Genomic DNA, 26608 nt, shown 5'->3' on the forward strand with positions numbered 1-26608 from the left:
ATTGGAGCAGCCCCAGGGCAGAGGCAGTATTGATGGGGTTTTCCACTGTGCTATACAATTGACCTCAATATGAAAAACAGTAGGTAAAGGGTAGGCAAAAATGTCAGTGAGGGATGGCCCTAACACTCCATCAGACGGGTCATGGATACTTCATAGTTGCAATGCCCCTTAAAGCATGCACTCTGGCAGTGGCAAGATGATGCAACTGGAGCACTCCACTTAGTGTTCTCCCATTAGCATAATTAAAAAATATGAGGCCAAAGCTTGCATTTGTTTATTGCCAAAGAAAACGCTGTTAGAGCTCACTGGAAAAAAAGCTCTCTTGCCTCATGCCCCCAGTCCAGTCCTGGAAGGCTCCCCATCTGTAAGAACATAACAAACCTGATACAATTAGAAAGCTTCTACAAGTACAAAGGTCCTAATCCCAGAAGTTTAGATGTTTCTTTATCAAGCACTTCAATTGGATTTTGGGAATTTTAGTAATATCTATCGAGTCTTTGAACGTGGGAAGAGGGCATAAATAGATATGGACACCTTGCAGTCTGTGCCTAAAAATCAAGCTAAATCTCGCTGGCAATGCTAAGGGCTTTGTCTATAAAATTGGTACTGCAATGGAAGTTCCAGCACAGCATGGACTTTGAAGTCCATGCTGTGCTTGAACTGGGGGTGCATGCACAAAGGGAGGCACTTGTTGTGCCCCACTGTGTGCATCCACATAGACCGAGGCACAAAGGGGCCCTGTGGAGCCCCCTTTATTTCCTCACCACAACTGTTTTCATGGAGGAAAGACCTCAGTGGTGGTGAGGAAAGTCGTAATATGCTTGGCGGGACCACAGTGGTCCAGCCAAGCATATTACTGCCTCGAGACATCTGTTCCACCTCCAGGGAACGGTGGTTCCCTGGCGGAGTTGGCAATCCCAGGGTGGCACGATCGCCAAGGTTGTAATGTGGCAGTTGCAAGACTGGCGGTCCGAGGCCAGACTCATAATTATGCCCTTCATTCCTTCCTCGCCAATCATGTTTTCTACTCTTAAGGCTTCACACCTTCCTTGCATATCACGCCTTCTTAAACTACAGTATGCCGGCACCGTGCTCCATGCAGCTTCACTACTCCTTGCTAATCATGCTCTTTTTTCACATCACAGGGCCGATCACAGTCATTGATACAGCCTTGTCCTTGGACACACTGTCATCTAGACGATCGCACATTTGGCATCACAACACATTGTTGGATTTCACATACACGCACTGTTGCGCATAAGGTCACTATTAACCATGACTCTGTTACCTCATGACAGGTAGTTGATGTCATTCTTTACAAGCGCGTTACGATATAATAATCTACGACCCACGCACTTTGTGTCCGTCCAACAAGTTCGCCACACATGTGATGTTAGATACGGCTCTCCAGATGTAAATTTTGGTCGCCTTGGAGTTTAGACACAGCTTTTCCATTGTATGCTTTCTCCGTCCCATGCACAATAACGAATTACCTTGTCCTTAATAGCCTCCTTTCACACAATGCGATCACACCACGCGCGTGTCTTGGTTTCTAGTAAGTGTTATGGAGACTCACCTACCCTCTTTTATTACACAGTTTCTATCTACGGATTCAGTTACCGACTGGAGCAACGTGATTCACACTCGTTTCTGCTCCCCTCAAGGTAACAGCTCCATTTCTCCAGACATCTTTCTGTGAGCTAGCCTGGTTCTAGCCGCCCTTCACTTTTACCCTTTCCTTTTTTCAGGATCCAACTAGATGGTGGATCTAGCTCCATTCTACTAAGATAAGAACTCCAAGTGGTACCTAATACAACCTCAATGATAGGTCCATTGACTATCAATATTTGGACCATTCATGTGAAACACACTACAGCTATCGCTAATTTGTGTTCTCCTGATAAGCTGTCCATGTTGTGTCCTGAAGAAGACCTGCTGTGACTTCATCGTAATCACGCACCATCTTGGGTCGAAACGTCGACATACCCCGTCAATCCAAATCCTATGTTATACATCCCATGCCAAACAACAAAATCTATAGGAGGCTCATTGGAGATGTATATGTCTAGGAACGGATGTCAATTGATGTCAACATTTTATACACTGTTTTTATCAATCCCAGTATATATTATCTTCACTCAAAACACCTTGTCCCCCTTAGATCACCTACTCACCTAAAAAGACACTCTTTTTACCTTTATCAATTGTGAATATTGTTCATGGCAGCCTTTAAATTTTGTAAAAGAAAAATTTACAAATCAAGAGCCTATAATATATCTACTTTGATTGACTTCATATATGTCTCTTTTCATTTTTCTGCAAAATAATTGTTGCAAATGTAAAGAAATGTATTCCACCCAACAGAACCAATTGTAATATAATCTTTAGACGTCAGGTTCTGATGGATACCCAGTCACCCCATAATATTGTATATGCTTAGTGTGCTTGGAGCAAGTTCCTTTTTCAAACATGTTCATTACATTCTATTTGTACCAAACACTTGCATTTCCACGAGCGAGATACTATAGAATGCTGATGATAATAATAATGTTTCTGCTCTCCAGCTGCACACATGTGGAGCTCATTAACAGCGCCCACAAATCACCTTTGCACTCCTTTTATGCTGTACTTCTCCAATCAAAAAGCAATGTGGTCATTGACCAAGTTTCAGCATATGAAAAAATAACTGTATTTAACATATTCCATAATCATTTCAAGGAAAACCCAATTAAATGTCTCAAGTATTGATGAAATCAAGATGCATACTATGCAGCTGTCAACTAATTGCACATAGCCAAATGTCAACATATGCAGGAGAATATTGAATACACATATTCAAAGAATGGAAAAAACTGTGGAAGGTCACAGTTCAAAATTAAAGAGACTCAATAAAGTATGGTCCGCTGTGAAGTTTCTAATTTATCACGCGCTGGTGAGCAGTAATATTTCTTTTGTATGTTATTCATAAATACCCTTAATGCATCACCCTAGTACATTTTGATAACTAAATGCATACCTGAAGTTGTGATGAGCCCTTTTATTTCACAGTTTATGGACCAACTATTTGGCTGGACCTTACCAGAGCAATACCATTGGGCACCAGGATAGTGCCCTTGAATCTTTGAGGATGGGGAAGAAGGCATGGAAGAGTGCATGGGCCTCCGGTGGACCTGCAGCCCATCTGCACAGGTGTCCAGACACAGAACAACGCTGGGCTACTCTGCTTGAGTAAGTCACATGAATAGCACAGAAGGCTCCGCCATTTTGTAGAACTGTTGGAATTAAGTGCATCAAGTTAATGCTTGAAGAGTTCGACTAATGGGGAGTGCTGTATGGGGAGGGTCTCTATTTACACACTAATGAGGCAGAACAGTGACTTCTGCCATTGCAAATTTCGGGACATTGCTCAGTCAGTGTACCTCCACACTGATATGTACGGTGAGCTGTCGAATGCACATTCGCTCCTTGTCACCTCCAGTGAGACCGCCATTCCCGACATGATTTCGAGGCAACCATAAAGATGCAGTTGAGAGAAATGACTGACTTCTACTTACATTACAAGGTAGCAACTCCCTCTGCACAGGCCATGAAGAAAGTCACCAGCTGACCGTAAGTTTAGATGACTAATACTGTTAGGCTAGCTTTAAACTCGCAGGCTGGAGCTGCATAGATCACCAGTCCTGCTCATCCCCAGTAGGGTTTGCACTAGAGTCTTCTACAGCAGACCTGATGGCAGCAGATCTTCACCAAGGCACAGACAGGCACAGCATTCGAGGAAGAGTACAGATACTTACAGCATCCACCAGGTTGACCACGGACTTCGCAAAGCTGTTGGTGTGAGCGTGAGAAGAGCGATACTTCTTAAACTGAAAGGAAAGAGAAACGTTTGTCAGAGGAACTCAAGACATGCAATTATTCTCTGCAATACTTCAATGTAGTAGAGCTTTGGGGTGGTGCTCAATTCTGTGTAGGTTTGTTCACTAGCAACAAAATAGTGACCATATGATTCATAGTTGAACACTATAAGCGAGCGACTGGGGCAGCTGGGAAATGAATGAACACAAACAAACAATATTTAAAAGAATATGTTTTCGTCGGTCTTTATGCAGCAGTGTTTGTTGAGCTTTTCTGCCCTTTAGAGTCATCAGTGTCTCAATGTGAACTGAATCTGAATTATTTACTTTCGGACTCTATTGTACATACCAATGATTGCGGGACTAGTCATTTTTAATACATTTGTGAATTTCTAGGTCAGAATAAGAACAAAAATGGGATCAATGGTTGCTGTTGTCATTAATATTTAAATAGTTTATGTATTTTCTAGCTTTTTGGTGGACAAAGCTGATGCTAATTCGAGCATTTGCAAAGTGATTCACTTCTCTCCCCTTTCTCTCGTCTCCCATTTTTTCAGAATAATAGGTCATTGGCACATCTTACTCAATTGTGAATAGGGGTGCATTAATTCCATCCCATAATTTTGCACCGCAATGGTTGACTGATCTTGACTTAGTATGTTTACATTTAAACATATAACACATTATACTTTACTTTGAAAATTCTACAGTAACACTTTAAAATCTTACTAGGTTATGACGTGCAATTATAGGTTAGAATTAAGAGCCAGATGCATCTTTCCCCTTTTCAAATCAAGGAACTACACTTTCCTCTCCGACTGGTTGGTGAATGGAAATGCAATTTGCTACGCGACCTCTGTACAAATAGGTCGTATTGCATTGCAAATTGTCTGTTTGTAGAAGGTCACAGAACAACCTGCCTAATGAATATGAAATAGACACATCATGATTGGACGCTCTGTGATTTGCTTCCAATGCAGGGCCTGAGCTCCATCCCTACATTTACTTTCTGAAACTATAAACATTTTTGCTCCAAAAGCAACCAGTGTTTCTTAGCACCTTCAGCGCGGCGCAAATTTTCGCGCTGTGCTGAAGGTTCTAAGAAACGGGCGTGGCCGTGACAGAACGATTCCGTCATAAGCACAGCCCAACCGGCGCTCGTGACGGAACCTTTCAGTCACAAGCATCGAAGGAGTTAAAGGACCCATTGCTGATTTTTCAAAAAACAAGTTACCGGTTTGGAAAGCATTGTGGGTGCAGTCTGTGTACCCCAGGACATATTCCAAAACCCACTGAGGCTGCATAAAACATTTATAAAAGGGAAGGTGCACAAAGGGGACACATCCCCTTTGAGATTTAGTTTCCACCTGCTTTGAGGAGTCGATTATGGTTCCAAACCACTGTATATACCACTGTGACTGACAGTTAGGATGGTGTAGGAGGCTGGCTTGGTATATCGTGCACACTTATTCAAGTGTAGCCCCCTGCACCAACCCAGACAACCATTATTGTGCTTTTAGTGATTTATACAACCTTAGAAAGCTCTCTAAGTGGTAGCTATGGAAAGCAGCCTTCAGGCTTAGTCAAGGAGGAGTGTAAAGCAGCTTATTACAGGAGTCTCTAATGTTATAGTGCAGACTAAGTGAAAAAGAACCACACAGTGAGGATATAAAAATAGTTATTTATTACAGACACTCACTAACCCAACGCCATATCTCCTACCTGGAGATATATTTACAATACACACAATTCTTTGCTAATACGACAGGTAAGTAGCACGAAAATACAGTGGGCTACAGGGGAGGACCAAACCATATACAAAAATGGAATACGACTAACGACCGAAGTCAAGAGTGGACCCAGAAGACTAAGAAGTGCTGGGGAACCAAGGAACCACCTGAGGTAAGGACCCAGGAACCCCACGTAGGCCGTGTGCTAAGTGAATACACAACTGTATGCTCAAGGTAAGTAAATGGTGAAGTCGCGGTTGCAATTCCTAGGAAAAAGGACCCTTCCTGGAGGACTTGGAAGACACCCCATTGAAGATAAACGTTTCAAGAGTCACCCCTCGCATAGATACCCGGGAGACCAGGTTATCTGCTCCAGGGGAGCGAGGTGCATAGGTACAAAGTGATGTCAAGAACCGTTGTAGACCCCAATGGGGTACTTCAAGCAAGATTCTGCTGGTGAAGAACCTGGAAGAGTGTGGTGGAATCCAAGGGTGGGTTCAAGCAGAAGAGTACCTGCATGCAGAGGGGACAGAGTCTATGCCACTCAGGAGTGACCAGGAGGCATGGGAGTCGGGTGCCCTCCAATGTCGGCTGTTGCAGGAGAGTTGACGGTGCCCTTGTCTCTTCAGCTAGTGTGCCCGGTGACGCTGGGAATGACCAAGAACAGTGTACCTGCTGTCCTACATCAGATGTTGATATCCAGAGGGTCGGTGTCCGGCGGGAGCACCAACAGGACTTGGCAATTGAAACACGTGGAAGAATATGAAAAGATACAGTGTTGGGACCAGCAAGGTCCAAGAGACTCACAACGTTAAACTAAATCTGGGGAGACCCTCTGCAAGCAGGGAGGCCCTACTGGAATCAAAGAGGCCCCTTGACAGGGCCTGAAAATCTCTGCAGTTGAGAATTGCCCAGCCTTAGCAATGACCAACTTACGGAGTGCACAGGGACTCAGTCTCGGTTCCGAAAGCGAAGACCGATGTGGTCAGTCAGACACAGTCCATACGACTCGGTCAGAATGTCCAGATGGTTGAAGAGGAAGTGGAGTTAGATCTGAATTGAATCCCATGACGTATCTAGGGACCCACCGTCAGGTAAGCCCTTAAGTACCCTAAGGTAAGGGTTGGAATGATTCAGGGGTCTCTCCCAGAGGAGGGGCTGGAGGATACTCCCATGTCCTTTGCCCAGTTTTGCGCCAGATCGGGAGCCAACAGCTCCCCAAACTGGTTTGAGGTAGAGTATGCAAGGCGGGCACCAAATGGGCCCTCAAGCAATCTGAGGTGCGCTGGGAAGTACCCCCACCCTGGCCCAATACACTAAACCCTGTCACAGTGTGGGGGTAGGATTCCAACATGGTTGATATCAAACATGACAAGGTTCATTACAACCAGTTTTGAGATGGTCATCGTGTAATGACCCATGGCCACTCTATATATCATAATGGCTGATGCACTGACAACCCAGGAGAATGGACCTCGAAGATTGCAGGGGAGTCCTGCTCATGCAGGGGCTCCCTCTCTATAAGAACTGAGCACTCTGCCTTTGGGACTGAAAGGCCTAGCAATGGGTGACTTAGAGGTTTGAAGTGCATTGATGTTAGATAAAAGGAAACATATATCTTTTGTGAGAGGTGCAAGCACCAACTCACACAGGCTGCAATGGCAGGCCTGTAGTCAGAGTTTGGAGGGTCACCTATTGGTGGCATAATACATACCTGGTGTACTTAGGCCCTAGTTACCTCAGAACCATATACTAGGGACTTACTAAGGTACACCAGCAGCCAATTAGGAATGTACCAAGGTACTAACCATAGCCAATTTAGGGAGAAGGCACAGTGGCTTGGATCCTGATTAGCAGGATGCCAGCCAATCTGGTCAGAAAAATATTATGACACCAGCAAAAAGTGGGGATCCTACTTTCCTACAGATGAGACACACCATTCACAAACCCGTCCTAACTGTGATTTGGGATGGGTTGCAAAACCCACTTTGTGGTTCAGAAAGGATTTTCGGATTCGCAAAATGAGTTTCATACATACCAAAAAGCAGTACTGAAGTTGCAACCCCTGTGATTTGGCACATGGCAGGGTTTGCAACAGAAAATTATTTTGTGCATTTCTCCCTAAATACTTTAATAGGCTTTAAAGTAATAAACAGGTACAAACACAAACAATGTTCTGTTACTCGGTTTTGAAAATCACACACATACCAAAATGTTGGCCTAGAGTTAGAGAAACTGAGCAAAGCAGTTCAAGTACCAAGCAGGAAAGAAATCCTTAAAGGACTGGAAGAAACCTGATCAGAGAGTTTACAACCAGGGGGCAGATTTATGAGGCCCTTGCGCCACGTTTACGCCGCTGTTGCGTCACGCAAGGCGGCGTAAAAGTGGCGCATCCCTACGAACGATTTACAACGTGACGCATCTAGGCAGATGCGTCACGTTGTAAAGCCCTGCGCCGCTTGTGGGCGTTCCGGCGCAGGGTGGGCGTTCCGGGGCAGGTGCGCCTCGCAAAAGTGGCTGAGTGAAATCTATGAGATTTCACTCAGTCACTTTTAAGCCAATGCTGCGTCAAAAGCCTGCGCCTGCTTGAAGCAGGCGTAGGTCTTGACGCAGCATTGTTAAATGGGGCACCCCGAGCCTTGCTGGAGCTGCGTCGCGCTTGCGACGCAACTCCAGCAATGCGCCACATTTCCAGGACAGATGCGTCATGCATCGGTGCCGTTTTTGCACCATGGTGCGCCGCATTATAAATGCGGCGCACCATGGCTGGCGGAGCTGTGGCGCACTGTGGCACATGTTAACTGGCGCATCCCTCGGGATGCGCCAGTTAACATAAATCTGCCCCCAGGTCTTTAAGGCCTTTCTGACCTAAGTCAGGGCCGGCATTCTAGTAGTGGGAGAGGCATGGAAATCCACAATTAAGCACCAGACAGAAAAAAAGCCAAGCCACTTGAGTGTGCTCTTTTAACTTTGAGAACGGAGAGGAGGAAAGAATCATGAGAACAAAGAGGATGAGTGTGAACATCGAACTTAAATTTGTTTTTCAAATAGAATGAGCCAGATTGATGTAGGGTCTTGAGTGTTGTACCCCTGGATTTGAAAGAAAGTGTTTTAGCCACTGCAACCAATGTAAAGTGTCAAGGGCAGCAGAGGTAAAAGAAGAACTAAGTCAGGCAAAAGCAATTTATGCACCCAAGTTTTGAATATACTATACTTCTACAAAACGTGGTAAGCTCCTAAAAAGTAGTCAAGCTGACTGAGAACAGTGGACTTAGCAACGATGCGGTCACCGAGTGGGGAGAGCCAAGGAAGTAATCTTATTCAAAAGCATTTCGGAGCATTAATACATCTCAGAAACAACATACATCTAATGTTACAAAACAAATTACAGAGCAGTTAACGATTTTCCAGCGAAATTGGGGATGTTGTTCTCTAAATAACAAAGCACAACTAGTAGAAGTTCCCAACTCTCCTGAAAAATGTAAAGCTATTGTTACTTCTAAACATCACAAGACTGCATACCCCAGAGTCAATATCTGGCGGGTCTCAGAATGACCTCATATTTATATTTATCACCATCTTTAAAATGTAATCTTCATACTTATAACTGTTCACTTGTAGCAGCGAACTTCTTTGTAATTCTCTTTTTCCAGACAGTACTTTAGGGTAGAGACCGCTTGACAGAACTCATGTCATAGCAAAAAGGAGAATTCTTAGCAAATAGTGAAGGGCTTTAAGGACTGATTTGAGCATTTATGCATTTTGCATGTAATTCTTGATATGGTGACAGGGCTAAGAAAAAAGATCTTTTGCAATCTTCCTGTCAAGCTTGCCTGGCATGAATATGGTCCTCCATGCTCACGGTGACGGTGGGTATCCACCAGTGTCCATCACAGGGAAAACAGCAGCAAATAAAGCAGAGCCTACAGCTGCAACAACAGCTGTCACACGGGTGACCATGACTGCTGCAACAACAAGTGAAAACAGCAGCTACAATAGCAGCAACAACAGTTTGCACAAGAATGACAACTACAGCAGTGAGAGCAGCAGTCATCCCAGCAGCAAAAGCTTGCACCACTGTAGTCATGAAGGCAACCACAGTAGCCATAATAGCATAAGCAACAACAGCTGCCACAAGAGCAGCAACAGAAGAACTACAACACAAGCCTTAAAAGAAGTGACTGCACTCACTACCACTGTAGCCATAAAACCTTCAACAATAATTGCCAGCACATAATGGACAAGAGCTGTGATGGAAGAATCCACTACAATTGTAACCATGGCAGGAACCATAGTAAGAACAATCGCTACTACCATGAAAGAGAAAACAGCAGCAACTATAACTGAAACCACAGCTGTTACCACAACCAAAACAGCCACAATGATAGGGACCTCAACATGACCCACAAATGTAACCACAACAGGGGTTACAGCAACGACGTAAGTAGCAACCAGAGAAGGGGCCAATACAGTGATGACAGCTACCACTATGGCATAAAAAACAACAGCTGTCAGCAGAGAAAAGCAAGAACTACAGCAACAGCCCTTGATGCAACCACAAAAGATATCACAACTGTAACAACAGCTGTCTCCATGTCAGGGACAGCAGCAACAACAAAATATGCCAACAAAGCAGGGTCAACAGCACTGACCACAGCTATAACCACACAGGGGAGAATAGTTACCACAACAACAGGAAGCACAGCAGCAAAACCCAGCCTCACAGCAGAATCAACACAAACTGCCATCACAGCAGCCACTACGTCTCTTATAAGAGCCACCCTCACAGAAGCAACAACAGCTGGCACACCAACAACTGCTACAGGCACAACAGGAACCAAGCCTGTAATAGCAATTGGAACCACAGTCGTCACCACCATGCCAGGGATCAGATCAGTCATGTTTTTTTTTTAACCCAAAGAGGGACTATAGCAGTATCAAAAGTTGCCACAAGAGCAGCATACATAGCAGCAACAATGGCTTCTATGACACCAGAGACAACAACAGCAATGAGAGTAACCACAACAGCTTTGCCACTCTCATAGTAGCAAAAACAGCAATTGATGGACAGAATGCAGAACACTGTCATACATTCACCTCAGTACAGAGATCTGGGCCTAAATCTATCGTTTTTTTGCTCCCCATGCCATTCCAGTTTGAACCAAGACATATGTAAATCAGTCTTGACCCTGCGCCCAATTGGAACAGTCCAGCCCAGACTGCCAGGACAAGTCCACCCTGAATGGTGAGCAAGTGAATGATGGATTTAACCTATATCTCTTGACTGGGGGTGAATGTTTTGATTTGCTCTGCATTCCGTCCATCAATTAGAGAGGATGTAGGCTAACAGCTAGGGCGGTCAATCTCAAATCTGGGGAACCAGGTTTGAGTCTGGGCAGTGACGCTCAACATCCTGTGATTCTGGGCAAATCAATTAATCTACCCGTGCCTAACAAAAAGAAAAAAATAATCTGTCCTTGTGTAACGTAACTGGTGCTCATGTAAAGCGCTCTGATACCTGATACGTTAGGGTCAAGTTCGCGCTATTTAAAACTCGGGTAAAAAAAACAAAAATTGTGTGTCTTTTGTCTCCTCTCCCTAAGTGTTCCAGGTATGCTCAGACGTGGGTACTGGGCTCACTCTGTTACTGGATTCATGGGATCCTGGCTGATGAGGGGTGAAACCCTGAAACCGGTCCTAGGATGCTTGTTTCTGGTCTAGGGAGGACCTGTCTTGGCAGTTCAGGCTGGACTGTTCCCATGTCTTCCCAACAAGACTGATTTGAAAATGGCCATGTCTAAACTGATGTGGCATGGGGAGCAAAAGAATAATGGATTTCACCCAGATCTCTTGACTGGGGTGCATGTCTGATTTGTTCTGCATTCCGTCCATCAATTGTGTGTCTTTTGCTTTCTCACCCTAAGTGCACCGGGTATGCCCAGACATGGGTCCCGGGCTCACTGTGCCACTGGATTCAAGATATCCTGACTGATGAGGAGTTAAACCCCGAAACTGGTCCTAGGAGGCTTGTTTCGGGTCCAGGGAGGTCCTTGCTTGGCAGTTCATGCTGGACTATCCCCATGAGGCACAGGTTCAAGACTGATTTGCAGATGGCCAGGTTTAAACTGGGATGTCATGGTGAGCAAAAGAATGATGGATTCAACCCAGATCTCTTCACTGGGGGTGAATGTTTTGATTTGTTCTGCATTCCGTCCATCAATTGTGTGTCCTTTGCTTTCTTCCCCTAAGTGCGCCAGGTATGTGTAGACGTGGGTCCTGGGCTCACTGTTCCACTGGATTCAAGCTATCCTGGAGACGAGGGGCAAAACCCCGAAACCAGTCCTAGGATGCTTGTTTCCAGTGCAGGGAGGACCTGACTTAGCAGTTCAGGCTGGACTGTTCCCACGAGGCACAAGGCCAAGACTGATTTGCATCTGGCCAGGTTTAAACTGGGGTGGAATGGTGAGCAAAAGAGTGATGGATTTATCCCAGATCTCTTCACTAGGGGTGAATGTTTTGATTTGTTCTGCATTCCGTCCATCATTGTGTGTCTTTTGCTTTCTCGCCCTAAGTGCACCAGGTATGCTCAGACATGGGTCCTGTGCTTACTGTGCCATTCGATTCAAGCTATCCTGGCTGATGAGGGGTGAAACCTCGAAACCTGTTCTAGGATGCTTGTTTCCAGTCCAGGGAGGACCTAGCTTGGCAATTCAGGGTGGACTGTTCCCATGAGGCACAGGGTCAAGAATAATTTGCATATGGCCAGGTCTAAACTGGGGTGGCATGGTGAGCAAAAAAACGGTGTCAGCAGCCACAACCACAAAATCAACCAGCCATATTAGCAACATTAGTTGCAAGTATAACAGGAACAATGCCAGTAACTACAGCTGTAAAGACAAGAGGACCCCAATTGCCACCGCAACTGGGACAAGAGCAGTAACCACAGCTGCAAGCAAAGATGGTAAAACAGCAATAACCAGAGCTGTCACCACAGCTCAAAAGCAGCTGGGCCAACAATTACAAGCACCACAGTTCCCATGGCAGGGCAAGCAACTGCAACAAAAACTTTCAGTGAGGCAGGTACACCTCCATTGACCAAGCAAAGGCAACATCAAAAACAGCTTCCTCAACCACAGGAACTGCAGCAGCAACAACAGCTGCCACAATAGCAAAATGTACTCATTCATTGAATCCAATGGCAATCCCAAATATTGGAGTGCCGCTGAAGGAGATACTGTTAAATGCCTTAAAAGTCAAAGAGACTTCCAAATTTTAATTACTGGGAATGACGGTTAAACAAGTGCCCATCATTTCTGGTATGTAGAGTTGCTTGGTTCAAAAAGGTCAGATTCAGGTCGAAATTAATCACTGGCATAACATAAAAAATGCACATGGGTTTAATTCGACGTTTCATCTTAAGAACATAAACGTCCTATTTCTCCAAACTATTTAAAGAGAATTGGCCTATATAAAGCACTTTATGCAATGCCTTAGGTTGTAATTGACACATTTTGCAAGATAGGTTGGTGAACCCCCTCACTGTCCATCACAATGTAGGTCAATCTTGCCTTTATCCGACTCACATATAGGGATTTGTGAAATGTTTGCAAATCACCTGAAAATCTGGAAAACAAATTCATAAATATTTCAGAATTTGTAAAAAATTGTGGAGAAACAATCTCCCCAAAAAGGATTGCAGGAGGAAAAAACTTACAAATTGTCTTTTTAGATTCTTTAAAATTTCAATTTGGTATTCGACTCTTGTTTCTTGGACAAGCAATGTAAAAGAGGAAAAGTTAAAAGGTATGCACATAATTGATCAATGGTAATTTCAATTGCTCTGTCTTTAATTGTGTTAGAATCGGGGGTCTCTGGTTGGCACAGGTATGCACTTGTGGCAAACAGGGACCCTCTCCTCTAGTCAGGGTAAGAGAACTACTCCTTTAGAAATAACCCTTGCTCACCCTCTAGGTAGTGTGGCGCGAGCAGACAAGGCTAATCCTCAGGGCGATAGTTAGTTAAGCATTTATGAGCACATACAGGAAACCCACTGACCACCACAGACAGACACCAGTCGTAGGACTGTATCAAAAATAAGTAGACTTTATGTAAACATACTTCATATGCAGAATTATCACAAGACCATATAACGTTTAGCGATTGAAGGCCACCAGATTTAAACAGGTGATTGTTCTTAAGTGTTCTTGGTTAGCAAGGTACGATGGCAGGGAAAACAAACGTTGCGGACCCTGGATCCGATGCGAACTCGGGACAGAGTTCACGTGTACCTTGCGATGAGTGTCCGAGGCGGTTCAGGCACGGCTACTGGTGAGGGCGGACACGGGACGAGGCCAACGGTTCTCCAAAGGATCTATCTGGCTTGGAGCCCCCTCGAGGTGCGAGGCGGGTGAGCGGGACGATGTGGAGGGTTGTGGCGATCCGGGGTCAGATGCAGCTCACGGGGCGCGACGCCGTTCAGGCCTGCGGGGCGTACTACGTCTTAGCACACCAGGTCGTACCTGTGGATCTGAGTGGGGCGTCGCGTTCTCGGACAGACGGGTGCCTCAACGGGCCTTCGGTACGACAGTACGGAAGGCCTTTCTTGAGGTGCGGCACAGCCTTGGTATGCAGGAGGGCAAAGCGAGACAGTTGGGTACGTTACGACGTACGGACCGTCCAAGGCTATCAGATGCGCTACGTGCAGATTCCGGCGGGAGAAGATGAGAGGCACACAGCGTGCTCCGGAGCAGGCGAGGTGACCAGAGAGCGGGCGGTCCGGCTCTGAAGCGGAGAGCGACTCAAGCTTGAGCGGGGCTCTCTGCGGCGGGGCGACCAGGCTCCGAGCTGTCACGACCTTGGAGGGCGAAGGCACCCGAGTCACAACTCTGGCGAGGGAATAAGAACTAAAGGCCCAACAGCAAACGGGCACAGGCAGAATAGAACCCACTGGTCCTGGGGTTCCGTTCAGGGGGCAAGCTCGTGATCAAGCCCTTGAAGATAGTTTCAGGCACAAGTTTTCAAAGTCCTCTCTGGTCTTTTACTCTCCGTCCTCAGCAAGGCACCACTGCAGGTTTCCTTTCCTCAGCTTCCTTTGGTCCTTCTAGTCAGGCAGAGGTTCGTCGTGGTCAAAAGAGGATCTAATTTCTTAGGAGCAGGGCTCCTACTTTTATACTCGTTTTCTTTTGTCTTGGCAAGCCAGGGGGCCTGAGCCTGGTTCAACCCGGTTTTGGAGTACTCTGTTGACAGGAAGCTGCCGTCTTCTTTCAGGGTGCAGGGCAGGGACATCAGACGCTCCGCAGGAGGTGGAGCCAGTATTGTGGTGGTGGAGCACAACCCTATTCAGAGTCAAGGACTACTCCGCCCACCCATCCTGGTGTAAGCACCCTATTCACCACCTGGTAACCTCGACTGTCCCTGGGAATTTCCCAGCCCTGTCACTCACACAAACCCAGACAACAGATACACATCCTGGCAGAAGCGGGCTGAAATTGTCAGGCGAGCAAATGCTAACTTTCTAAAAGTAGCAGTTGCAAACACAGGATATTAAAATAAACCTTGCTAAAGGAAGTATTTTATTATTCTGAGTTCAGGCATATCAAACTCGACATGCCACGGTGTTCCCTGAGCCAGCCGGGACTATAGGGTGTAATAGTTCCAGCAGCTCACCTTGGCCTAAGAGAACAGGCAGCCCTTCAATAGTGAAGAATGAAAAAGGGCAATAATTGACTACTAGGACATGCCACACACATCAGGGCTTGTCCTACCTTACGCTTACAATGCACCCGGCCCGTAGGCCTACCATAGGGGTGACTGATATGAAGGTGAGGGAAGGTTTAGGGACTGGCAAGTGTGTGCCCTTGCGCAGTCAGAGTGACAGTACCAGACCGTACGCAGGGTCTGCAATGGCGGAAACAAGACACCTTTTACGAGGCTGCTTCGGTGGATGGCGCAACCAGCGCTGCAGGCCCACTACCCGCATTTGTATCTACAAGCCCCGGCACTCCTGGTGCACGTTACTGGGGACTGACAGTAAACCAAATACGCCAATCATGGAAATCAATTACGGATACAATTTATATTGGGAGCACTTGCACTGCGGCACAGATTGGCCGTGGCGCAGTGCCCTGAGCATCGAACACCAGCAAAAACATCTGAGGCACATCAGCAAAAAGTGGAAGGGAGACTCACGCCAAGGTGCCAGGTCTAACAAATTGGCTGCGCCTCTTTACCAATATGGGCATATCTGTCAACCTACTATCATACAGGCTACACCTCTCCTTGTGCACCCACATAGCACACCTCTCACCCTGTACTCACACGATCATATCGAGGCAGGGGAGATTTTTCTACACTAGACCAGTATTCTGTACCCTAACACTTAAGACAGAGGACCTTATTTATGAGGCCTTGCAAAGTTTTGCGCTTCCGTTGAGTCACATTTTGTGACGCATCAGCGGCGTAATACATGCCTACTGTTGCTCCCTATTTACAAAGTGACGCATCTAAGCAGATATGTTACTTTGTAAACCCCTGCGCTACATTATACCTGCATCAGGTATAATGTATACAGGGTGGGCGTTTCCACGTAAGTAAGCCCTGTAGAAGTGGCGCAGTGAAATGTACCAGATTTCACTGCGCCACTTCTAGGGTGGAAATGCGTCCTTATCTTACGCCTGCCTCACAGCAGGCGTAAGACTGACGCAAGCCCTTTCACACGTGGCTTGCCCCATGTGAAAGGATACATTGCAGGAGTTTTGTCACTTTTGTGACACACTTCAGCAATACATTACGTTTGCGCCATACAGATACGTCAGAAATACTTGCTACATGATGCGTCTTACAGTACATATGACGCATCAATCATGTCACAAGGAGGGCGCACTGAGAAGTGACGCATCGCTGCTTTCACGCAGCGATCTGTCACTTCTCATAAATGAGACCCAGAGTGTACAGGAAAGTGAACAGTACTCTCTGGGTGGGCCAGTATTCTCACTTTGAATCAAATTCTAGCAAGAGACAACACACACACTAAAAAGGTTTGCACAAATGACCCTTTTCCAAGACTATATGACAGAACAAACAGGTGAAAGTCACTTATATGGTTTTATAAAAGAATAGTAGAAGAGCTTTTCAAAAATTTAATTTTACCAGTGGCGGGTGAAGGAGCGTCACCCCACTGTTATTTTAGCAGTGCAAAAATACAAATAAAATTATATTAACAGGCCGTTTTTCAAGAAAGGTGGGGAGATAGAGGGAAAGGAACCAGGCTCACCCTCCTTTAATTAACAGTAAACATAAAACCCTTGAAACAAAGGTCAAAAGCCTGGCTTGTCAGTGACTAGTATTCACAATACTCGCTGAAGTTGGAATCACTATGTTTTGTAAAAGAAAAGAAAAGATTTTTCTTTCTTGTGTCCCCTCACTTTTCGGGGTTTCCCCACTGTGACATGCTTCATCATTGGGGCCATCCCAGCCCTCTACGGACTGAGGTGTGCTGCGACTTGCAAACTACGTAGGAGCACTTTAAGTGATGGACTATGTGTGATGCAAATGGTGTTGTGATTATGTGAAGTGGAGTGGTATGATCTAAGTGAGTTAAAAATGCCTTCCTAGTGAGCTACACATGATTTATTCCTGCTCTTGGGGGGTATATTAAAAACGGGGTAGAGAGATAGGGAAACTACTGTCAATGAGTCAGGTATGTCTAGTTACTCCTGTCAACATGTTTCGAGCTCTTCTTCCACCAGCCCTGTGTTCGCCACTCCTAAAACGTGCTCAAGTGAGATATTTATCAAAAACTAAATTAGATTAAATGCTGCAATAATAAGGCATGCATTAGTACATACGTAGAATTAATTGTCACATGGTACCTGTAAGAAAAAGAAGAAAACACTTATATGGCTAACGGGGTATGCCCCTACAGATTATTAACATCTTTAACATACACCAGATCCAGATCCGCCTTTTGTCCATGCTTGAATGTGAGAAGCTGAATGGCGTGAAATTAAAAACAATGTGTCATTAGGTACTCATAACTGCATACAGTCCGTAGAGGGCTGGGATGGCCCCAATAATGAATCATGTCACAGTGGGGAAACCCCGGGGAGTGAGGGAACACAAGAAAGAAAAATATTTTCTTTCTTTTACAAAACATTGTGATTAACAGGACGTTATTATCATTTTATTTTTCTATGCGGGACTCTGAGCCAAGTAGGGGCGGGCCGGACTCTGTGATGCCACAGCAGAGTGAGGAGTAGTATCCACTCTTCTAAGTGCACAAGCCGGTTTGGCTGGCCCTCCTGATACAGGGGAGAGAGGCACAGTCGACATATGGGTAAAAGTGAAGGAGAAGCCAGAGAACCAGACGCTATGAAGGGAAAGATGAAAGCTTATGCACCCCATTCAGTGCTAAATGACAAATGCTATAGAAAGTCCAAAGGAAAAGAACAACTGAGAAGTCCAACAGGAATTGCTCACAACTAACTGCCTCTGCAGTCATTGGTGTGTGTAGGCACTTATTTGTACATCACACATGCTCTCTATAACTCATCCTTGAACTCATACTTTAATTCGTTCACCTACTGTCTCATTCTTGCTTTCACCTACTTATCAATCAACAATAAAATGCTGTAACAACTCAACAAGCACTTGCAAGCTAAATTAAAGAATAATAGTAGAAAAACGAAACATTTCAGCAGCAGAAATGTTTTGGGTTTGTGCTTGCAACAAGAAATAAGTAAACAATTAAACATTAGTGGGCGCTATCTTCAAAAGTATCATTGTTTTAAAGTTACAACATAGCTACCAAAATATAAGCAATGTGTCACCACCTTGGTATGTCAAAATACTGCTATATTATGCACAATAGCTTTGCAAGTTCGCTTACCAGTAAACATCGTCTTGGGTGGCCACCATGGAATTGTATTTTGCATAATGCATTATTGTTGTATTACTCCAATACGGCCAACCTGTTAAAACATGCTGACCATCATGGAATTTTAACTCAAACAAGCACTATGGACAATACCATTCCATGGATGGCTGCCTGATGTAGAAACAGTGGCCGAGAAGGATGCAGCATACTGCAGATTAAAAGAGAGACAAGCAAGCAGCTCCTTAGCACTGTCTGTGGAGATATTTATATACATTATTAATTGTTTTGATTACAATTCAGCCCTATGTCCTCTGTCATAACATTTCATAATAAACAGGTCAGACCTATGGCATCTAACATAACTTTGACCAATCAGCAAATCTGGCATATCGACTTTATGTGTGGGTCGGCTCTATAACTCACCCAAGCTTACCGTACTGAGCAAAAACACCTCTACAAGGTAACAATCAGGCATAGAGTCACAAAAAATACAGATATTCACAACATTGCAATTTGCAAAACAATATACTAAGGAGGTCTTAGTAAAGATTATAACCGTGCAAATTGTCTACAACCAGGGTTTTGTAGGGGGGGATAACTAACATCACAGACTTTGCCTATGATGTACCCACTGAGATTCATTGTAAAGTACCTGTCTACAGCCTTTCAAACAGTGTAAGAATAATCCACCCTAAATAGCCTATTAACTCTACAATTGCTGTTCTCATTAAATGTGAGGCCTACCACCTTTATTGTAATGTTTCATAATAAACAAATCTGACTGATGACATCTGACATGACCACCCCTAATTAAACAATCATGCCTATAGGCTTTATCACTACCTGTTCCAAATAAACAATTCAGGGCAACTGTATTGAGTTTATGCTTTCCCACAAGAAAACTGTGAGACAACGGGTTCTGCCCATCTATTCCTCCTGGATACTTCCCTTTTCAAAGACCTGGTTTTCTACAACATACTGTGGGGAAGCCTTCCAACCTGTGGCTTACCAACGGTTAATTCATGGTAAACGGACTGTGCATGTTTACAGCCAGGGTTTGCCTTTTAAGATAAGGCTACTGCGATGTAACAAGGGCAAGGGGCACTAGGTTGGTTACATGTGAACACATGAGCACACGCATGTGAATATTTGTAAGGGTTATGTATCGCAGACTCCTGTTGTGCCCAGCCTGCTAACTGCACATAGGTAGCCTGGCGCAAAAGGGAATCAGCAGGATTGGATGATGACCTGGGGTAGGCCTCATAATATTAGTGTACAGTCATAGGTAAAGTTAGTGTGGTTTACTGTCTTGACTGCAGTGACAATCCATTATACACCAATGAAGAGGGCCGCCTTAGAGTGAAGCTTCGCTTCCCTTTGGCCTACAGATACCAGTGACATATTGAATTTGGGGTGTAACCTGTGCTTATGGGTCATACAGGAGCTGACCTGCGGCCCGCCCCTCTGTCCTCTCCCGTTTCCCGCCTCCCAGCTCAGCGTCCCTCCCCTCCCCTACAAAGGCCCACCACTGCGGGAGAGTGCTAATAAGACTTGAAAAACTACCGGCCCATTTCTCTCCTCCCCTTTGCGGCAAAAGTCACCAAGAGAATCATAAACACACAGCTGACCACCTTCATAGAAGAGAACTCCATCCTGGACGCCTGTCTGGATTCTGCAGCAACCACATCAACGAGACCGCCCTCCTTACCGCCACCGACGACATCTGCATGCTTCTAAATCAGGGACACACCGTGGCCCTCATCCTTCCAAACCTCTACGCAGCTTTCAACACCATCTCACATCACACGCTCACTGCCAGACTTCATGAGGCTGGCATACAAGGAACCGCCCTCAACTGGATCCGATCCTTCCTCTCCAACAGAACCCAGAGGATCCAAATCCCTCCCTTCCTCTCCAAACCCACAGAAATCAGCTGCGGAGTACCCCAGGGATCAACCCTCAGACCCACGCTCTTCAACATCTACATGGCCCGACTTGCTGCCATCGTCAGACAGCATGGGCTCAACATCGTATCCTATGCCGATGACACCCAACTCATCCTCTCACTCAAGAAGAATCCCAAAGACACCAGACTCTGCTTCCAGGAAGGGATAAAGAACGTGGCAGCCTGGATGAAGGACAGCTGCCGGAAGCTCAACTCAGAAATATCCGAGGTCATCATCCTCGGACCCTCCACCAACGCCTGGGACAACACCTGGTGGCCCCACCCTCAGGAGCCCACCCACCCCTACAGACCACGCTTGGAACCTTGGCATCATCCTTGACTCCTCCCTCTCAATGAACCGCCAGATCAACGCCGTCGCCTCCACCAACTTTAACTGCCTTTTGCATCTTCTGTAAGACTTTCAAATGGATCACCCCCCCGACTGCAGAAGGACCGTCACCCACACACTCATAACCTGCAGATTGGACTACGGAAACACCTTCTACGCTGGATTGAACAAAGCTCTCCTACACAGACTCCAAACCATCCAGAAAGCCGCAGCCAGACTCGTCCTCGGGACATCACGCCACGAGCTCACAAGCTCATGACCCAATACCTACGTCGAAAAGAGAGTCCAAAAGAGAGTCACCTTCAAACTCCTTACCCACGCCTACAAATCCCCCAACAACATCGGACCTCTACGTACCCAAGAGGGTCCTCAGTTCCACCGACCTCGCCCTGGCAGAGGTTCCCCGCATCCGCAGAAAGAGAACCGGCTGGAGTGCTTACTCCTAGCAAAATCTTGGAACGAGCTTCCTGTGAACATCAGATGCTCTCACACCTTGCACATGTTCAAGAAGGCACTCAAGACCTGGCTCTTCGACTGACCCAGAGATGCCACCCCGCCCCTCAGCGCCTTGAGACGCTCACGGGTGAGTAGTGCGCTTTATAAACCCCTGATTGATTGATTGATTGACCCCGTCACAGGCCTGCACTATCCCAGGCAGTTCCTCCACTCCCGACGTTGCCATGGAGCCCCTAGCTTGGGTTCTATGCTGCTGCCTGCCCTTCGGTGCCGCATCATGGTAATCACTACCTCCTTGGTGCATTTTTCGTAATTGCTCTAATTTTAAATTGTGCATTCCACTGTGTTCTTATTTTCTGTTGCCATTTCACCATAGTTTTAATTTTGTGTTCTGTAATTATTCTGTAATCTCTTGTTCACGGTCCCTCATCGTTCACTTCTCCCTGTTCCAGCCGCCGCTGACCCGCGGCTCGGGCCCCCTGCCCTTGCCCGTTTCCAGCCTCCCAGCTCAGCCTCCCTCTCCTCTCCTACAAATGCCAACCGCGCCAACGGCATGCCTAAGGCAAGCCTGTCTGCACCCGTCTGTGACCTGCCCGTGACCAGCACCAGGAACCCTGGCTCTCCAGGGCCCCGCCAATATGACGCCACCACCCTCCACACTCTCAACCCCAGAAGACACCTGAAGTGCCAGAGCTCCTCACCGAACACCACCCAAGGACCTTTTTCCTGCAGACTCTTCCAACGCTCCTTCACCATCTACAGGACCCCCACGTCTGCTGCAGGCTTGGGTCACCGAAGGCCTGACATGCATACTCCTCAATGTGCGCTCCCTCCACAGACACGCCATAGAGATCTGGGACCTGATCAACACCCTCGTGCCCGATGTCACTTTCTTCACGGAAACCTGGACCAACGCCACCTCCAGTCTTGACATCGCCACTGCAATCCCCTGTTTACAAGATCCAGAGGAAGGACCGCCCACACCGCCCAGGAGGAGGACTCACCATCGCACACAAGACCCCCCTCCAACTCTCCACCTCAAGCACGAGTGACCCTAAACTCCAGCACAGAACACCTTCACTTCCAGCTCCAAACCTCCCCCAGGACCACGCTTCACGGGGCCCTCGCCTACAGACCCCCGGGACCCCGCTCCCCAGCTGAAACAGCAATCACCGACCTCGCCGAACCCCATGCCATCCCCTCCACTGACTACATCTTACTCGGAGACCTGAATTTCCACCTCAAGAACCACAGCAACCCTGACTCCATCGCCCACCTCTCCAAACTCTGACTGAAGCAGCTCGTCAACACCTCCACAGACAGGCCAGGACACACCCTTGACCCCATCTTCACAGGAGGATCAAACGTCCACTTCAGCCACACCACGCAGCCCTCCTGGACCCACCACCACTGCTTTCACTTCACCTTCAACACCACCACAGAACCCAAACATGGCCTGCCACAAAGGAACTGTAGCAAAATCACAGAGGAACACCTCAACTCCACCCTCCTCCTGGACCCCCCCACCACCACGACCAACGCCAACTCCGCAGCCGAGGAACTCCATCGATGGATCTCCAGATGTGCGGACAAGATTGACCCTTCCGCCACCCTGTCAAACAACACCCCTTGAAGTCCACCTGGTACACCACTGAACTCCAAGTCGCCAGGCATACCAACAGATGCCTCAAGAAAATATAGCGAAGCCGGAAGACCACAGAAGACCTAAACAACCATAGGAGTGCCCTGACGGACTACCACCAGCTCTTAAGGGATACCAAACCAAAGAACAAAACCCACACCAATGCAACGAATGCCAAAGAACTCTTAAACGTCATACAGCAATTCACCAAACCCCTCAGCAAGGCCACGGATGTCAAACCATCCCAGGAACTCTGCAACAAACTCAGCGCCTACTTCCATCAGAAGATCATGATCCTCTCCGACTACTTCAGCGACCAGACCCTTTCACCACCCCTCCCCCCTACGCTGACCGCCAACCGACCATCACCACCTGGACCGCCGCCACAGTGGAACTCATCACCATGATGAAAACCCGGTCTGGAGCCCCCACGGACCCATGCTCTCCGCACATCTATCAGAAGACCGCCACTGCCATCGACCCCAAACTAGGACAAACCATCAACGCCTCCGTCCAATCCGGCACCTTCCCTGATGACTGGAAGCAGGCAGAAGTCAAGCCTCTCCTGACGAAGCCCACAGCCGGCCCTACTGACCTGAAGACCTACCAGCCCATCTCCTTGCTCTTGTTCATCGCCAAAATCACCGAAAGAGTTGTAAATGCCCAGCTGACTGTATTTATCGAAGAGCACTCCATCCTAGATGCCTCCCAGCTCCAATTCCGCAGCAACCACAGCACCAAGACCGCCCTCCTCGCCACCATTGACGACATCCGCATGCTACTCGAACAGGGACACAACCCAGCCAGCCCTCATCCTACTAGACCTCTCCGCTGCCTTCGACACCCTCTCACACCACACCCTCGCAGCCAGACTGCACAACGCCGGGATACAAGGAACCTCCCTCAACTCGATCTGATCCTTTCTCTGTGGCAGAACACAGAAGATCAGACTCCCCCCCTTCATCTCCGAACTCACAGAGATCAACTGCGGAGTACCACAGGGATCATCGCTCAGTCCCACGCCCTTCAACATTTACATTGTCCCCCTCGCCGCCATCGACAGCATGGGCTCAACATAGTATCTAATGCCGACGACACCCAACTCATCCTCTCCCTCATGAAGGATCCCGAAGACACCAGGCTCAGCTTCCAGGATGAGTGACGTTGCAGCCTGGATGAGGAACAGCCGCTTGAAGCTCAACACAGAAGACAGTCCTCATCCTGGGACCCTCGGGCTCCGCCTGGGACGACACATGGTGGCCCTCCGCCCTCAGGGGTCCTCCCACTCCCACAGACCATGTTCAGAACCTCAGCATCATCCTGGGCTCCTCTGTCACCATGACCTGCCAGATAAACGCCGTCGCCTCCACCAGTTTCAACTGCCACCACATCCTCCAAAAGACCTTCAAATGGATCCCCCTGAACACAGGAAAACCATCACCCACGCAGACAGGACTATGGAAATGCCATCTAGGCCGGCATCAACAGGACCCTTCTACACAATCTCCAACCCATCCAGAAATCCGCAGCCAGACTCGTCCTCGGGACCCCACAGCATGAACACATGATGCAATACCTTTGAAACCTACACTGGCTCCTGGTAGAGAAGAGAATAACCTAGAAGCTTCTCTCCCACACCTACAAATCCCTCCACAACATCACACCCAAATACCTCAACAATAGAGTCTGCTTTCTCCCACCCGAAAGAACTCTCTGATCCGTTGACCTCGCCCTAGCGGAGACCCCCGAATCCGCAGAAGCAGAGCAGGAGTAAGGGCTTTCTCCTACATCTCAGCCAAAACCTGGAACGAGCTCCCGGTCAGCATCAGACACTCCCCTAACCTGCACATCTTCAGGAAGGACCTCGAGACCCTGCTCTTCGACTGAGCCGGAGCTGCCTACTCCCCCCGTCCAAATGCCTTGAGACCCTCACGGGTGAGGAGCGTGCTTTATAAACCCCTGATTGATTGATTGATTGATCATATTTCTCTGGCAAAGCTCAGGATCAAAGACCAGGTCTTTTATCACCCTGCTGCATCAAGTTAATTATAAGTCTCTCCAGTGGGAGGAACAAAAGGTCTCCCCACAGAAAAATTAACAGTGCTTTGCAAATGCTCCAGAGTAGGAAAGGGGAAGGGTGGACTGATCTGCATCAATCAGTCAGCTGTCATACTGTGCCAGGGATGGGCCTAACCAAGCCCACTAAACAAAGGAGGCAGCCTAGACCTCTAGATCTGGTTGTAAGATTAAACAATTACCTCTGTAATCACGAGTGCCTAAACCACGAAGGCTAAACAACGACCAAATCCCAACTACTATGTTTTGAACCACGACTCACTGAACCACAAAGTAATTTCTATTTACTTATAAACCGAATCTACTACTATGTTAAAAACGACGCTTCATTTAAACTTGTAAAAAATTAGTTAGCATGTTTTGCAGCTATATCTTTCTGTCAATTTTTTAGATATCAAGTCACAAAATAAATGTCTGTACAATACAGTAAATCAAGTCTGAGCCTTTACTCTTCCCTATGCTCTCTGTCTAGTGTGCGTCTAGTTTATGCTCGTAGAAACGGAGCTACAGTGTCCAGCATGCAATTTCTATTGTGCTATAATTAAACAGAATGTGTGGGAATGCATCCATCTGTGACCGGTGACGATATTAGGTGGACAGGGCAGTACCAGCAGCATCTGTGGCTGTGCCCAGAGTCTCACAATCTTAGGTGAAAGTGGGGTGTGCGGGTGGGGGCTATGGAAGCCAGACAGCAGCAGCTCTGTGGTTGCTCTGCAGCACCCCACAATATTTCGAGGCGCAGACACTGTTCTCCGGGATAGCCCACACACAGGACAATAATGCGCCCAAGGAACCCAACCTATAAGGCTGAATGAGGCTGTAACACGGTCGTCTCTGAAGGTGCTAATTGTAATTTTGTGAAGCTTCCTCATAGTTCATCAGACTGTCTGCATCTAGAATACAGCTGATGATGTGTCAGTCCATCATACTTGCCTCTGTTAAAGTTTACGCCTCAGTTAGATGTTTAAATATGCACCATAGCGCCTGGTAAGGTCGATCTACCTGGGTCCCACATACACTGCACCAAAGATTTTGTGTCTGGAATGGACAGCGAACCCTGCGCCCATTGTCCTTGCCCGCGGTCCTCCCGCCTGAAAACAATCCTACAGTGACATCTACTGGCCAATTAAAACCAGGTAAATTAAAACTGACTGTAAATTAGTTGGTATTAAAAAAAATATCATTAGATGTATGTTAAAAATAGTTAACATTTGAAGTGTCATTTTAAGCATTACATTTTTTGGGTGTTTAAAGTTGGAGTCGTTGTAAAGGACCCTCGTTGTTTAATGAAGTAGTTTTTAAGGAGGTCGTGGTTCAGTCCCGGGTCATTGTTTATGAATCGTTGTTAAGGCCACTCGTTGTTTAGAAACCGTTGTTCAGGTCGTTTCCCCTAGAGCCAGCACAGCACAGGGCTTCCTCTGAAAACTTGGTGGAAAGGCCCTGGCAGTGATGTCAGTGAGGAGCAGAGCCGCCGCCACCAGAGCAGATGTGACTAGTGACCGCTGGGTGACACCGTTTTAAAAGAATATATGATGATACAACGAATTCCGTTGCAACGCATGCCTTTACCACGCATGCGTTACAACGGAATTCGTTTAGCACGCATAAACCTTTCACCGACTATTTGCGTGGCGACGTCATACGTCTTTAAAAAAACGGCATTTTTTTACCGATTTCTCTTA

General features: G+C 46.9%; 1 protein-coding gene across 2 annotated transcripts in view; it reads right to left on the reverse strand.

Annotated features, from left to right (window-relative positions):
* The window catches only part of ADAM23 (ADAM metallopeptidase domain 23), a 711121-nt gene that overhangs the window by 242670 nt on the left and 441843 nt on the right, over window positions 1–26608 (reverse strand). For both annotated transcript variants that reach the window (XM_086955318.1, XM_086955319.1), the window contains exon 10: window positions 3795–3866. In XM_086955318.1, the coding sequence (XP_086811444.1) occupies window positions 3795–3866 (72 nt within the window). The remainder of the gene's footprint in view (window positions 1–3794; window positions 3867–26608) is intronic.

This window comes from Lissotriton vulgaris, chromosome 2_1 (assembly GCF_964263255.1).
Source record: "Lissotriton vulgaris chromosome 2_1, aLisVul1.2, whole genome shotgun sequence".
Lineage (NCBI taxonomy): Eukaryota > Metazoa > Chordata > Amphibia > Caudata > Salamandridae > Lissotriton > Lissotriton vulgaris.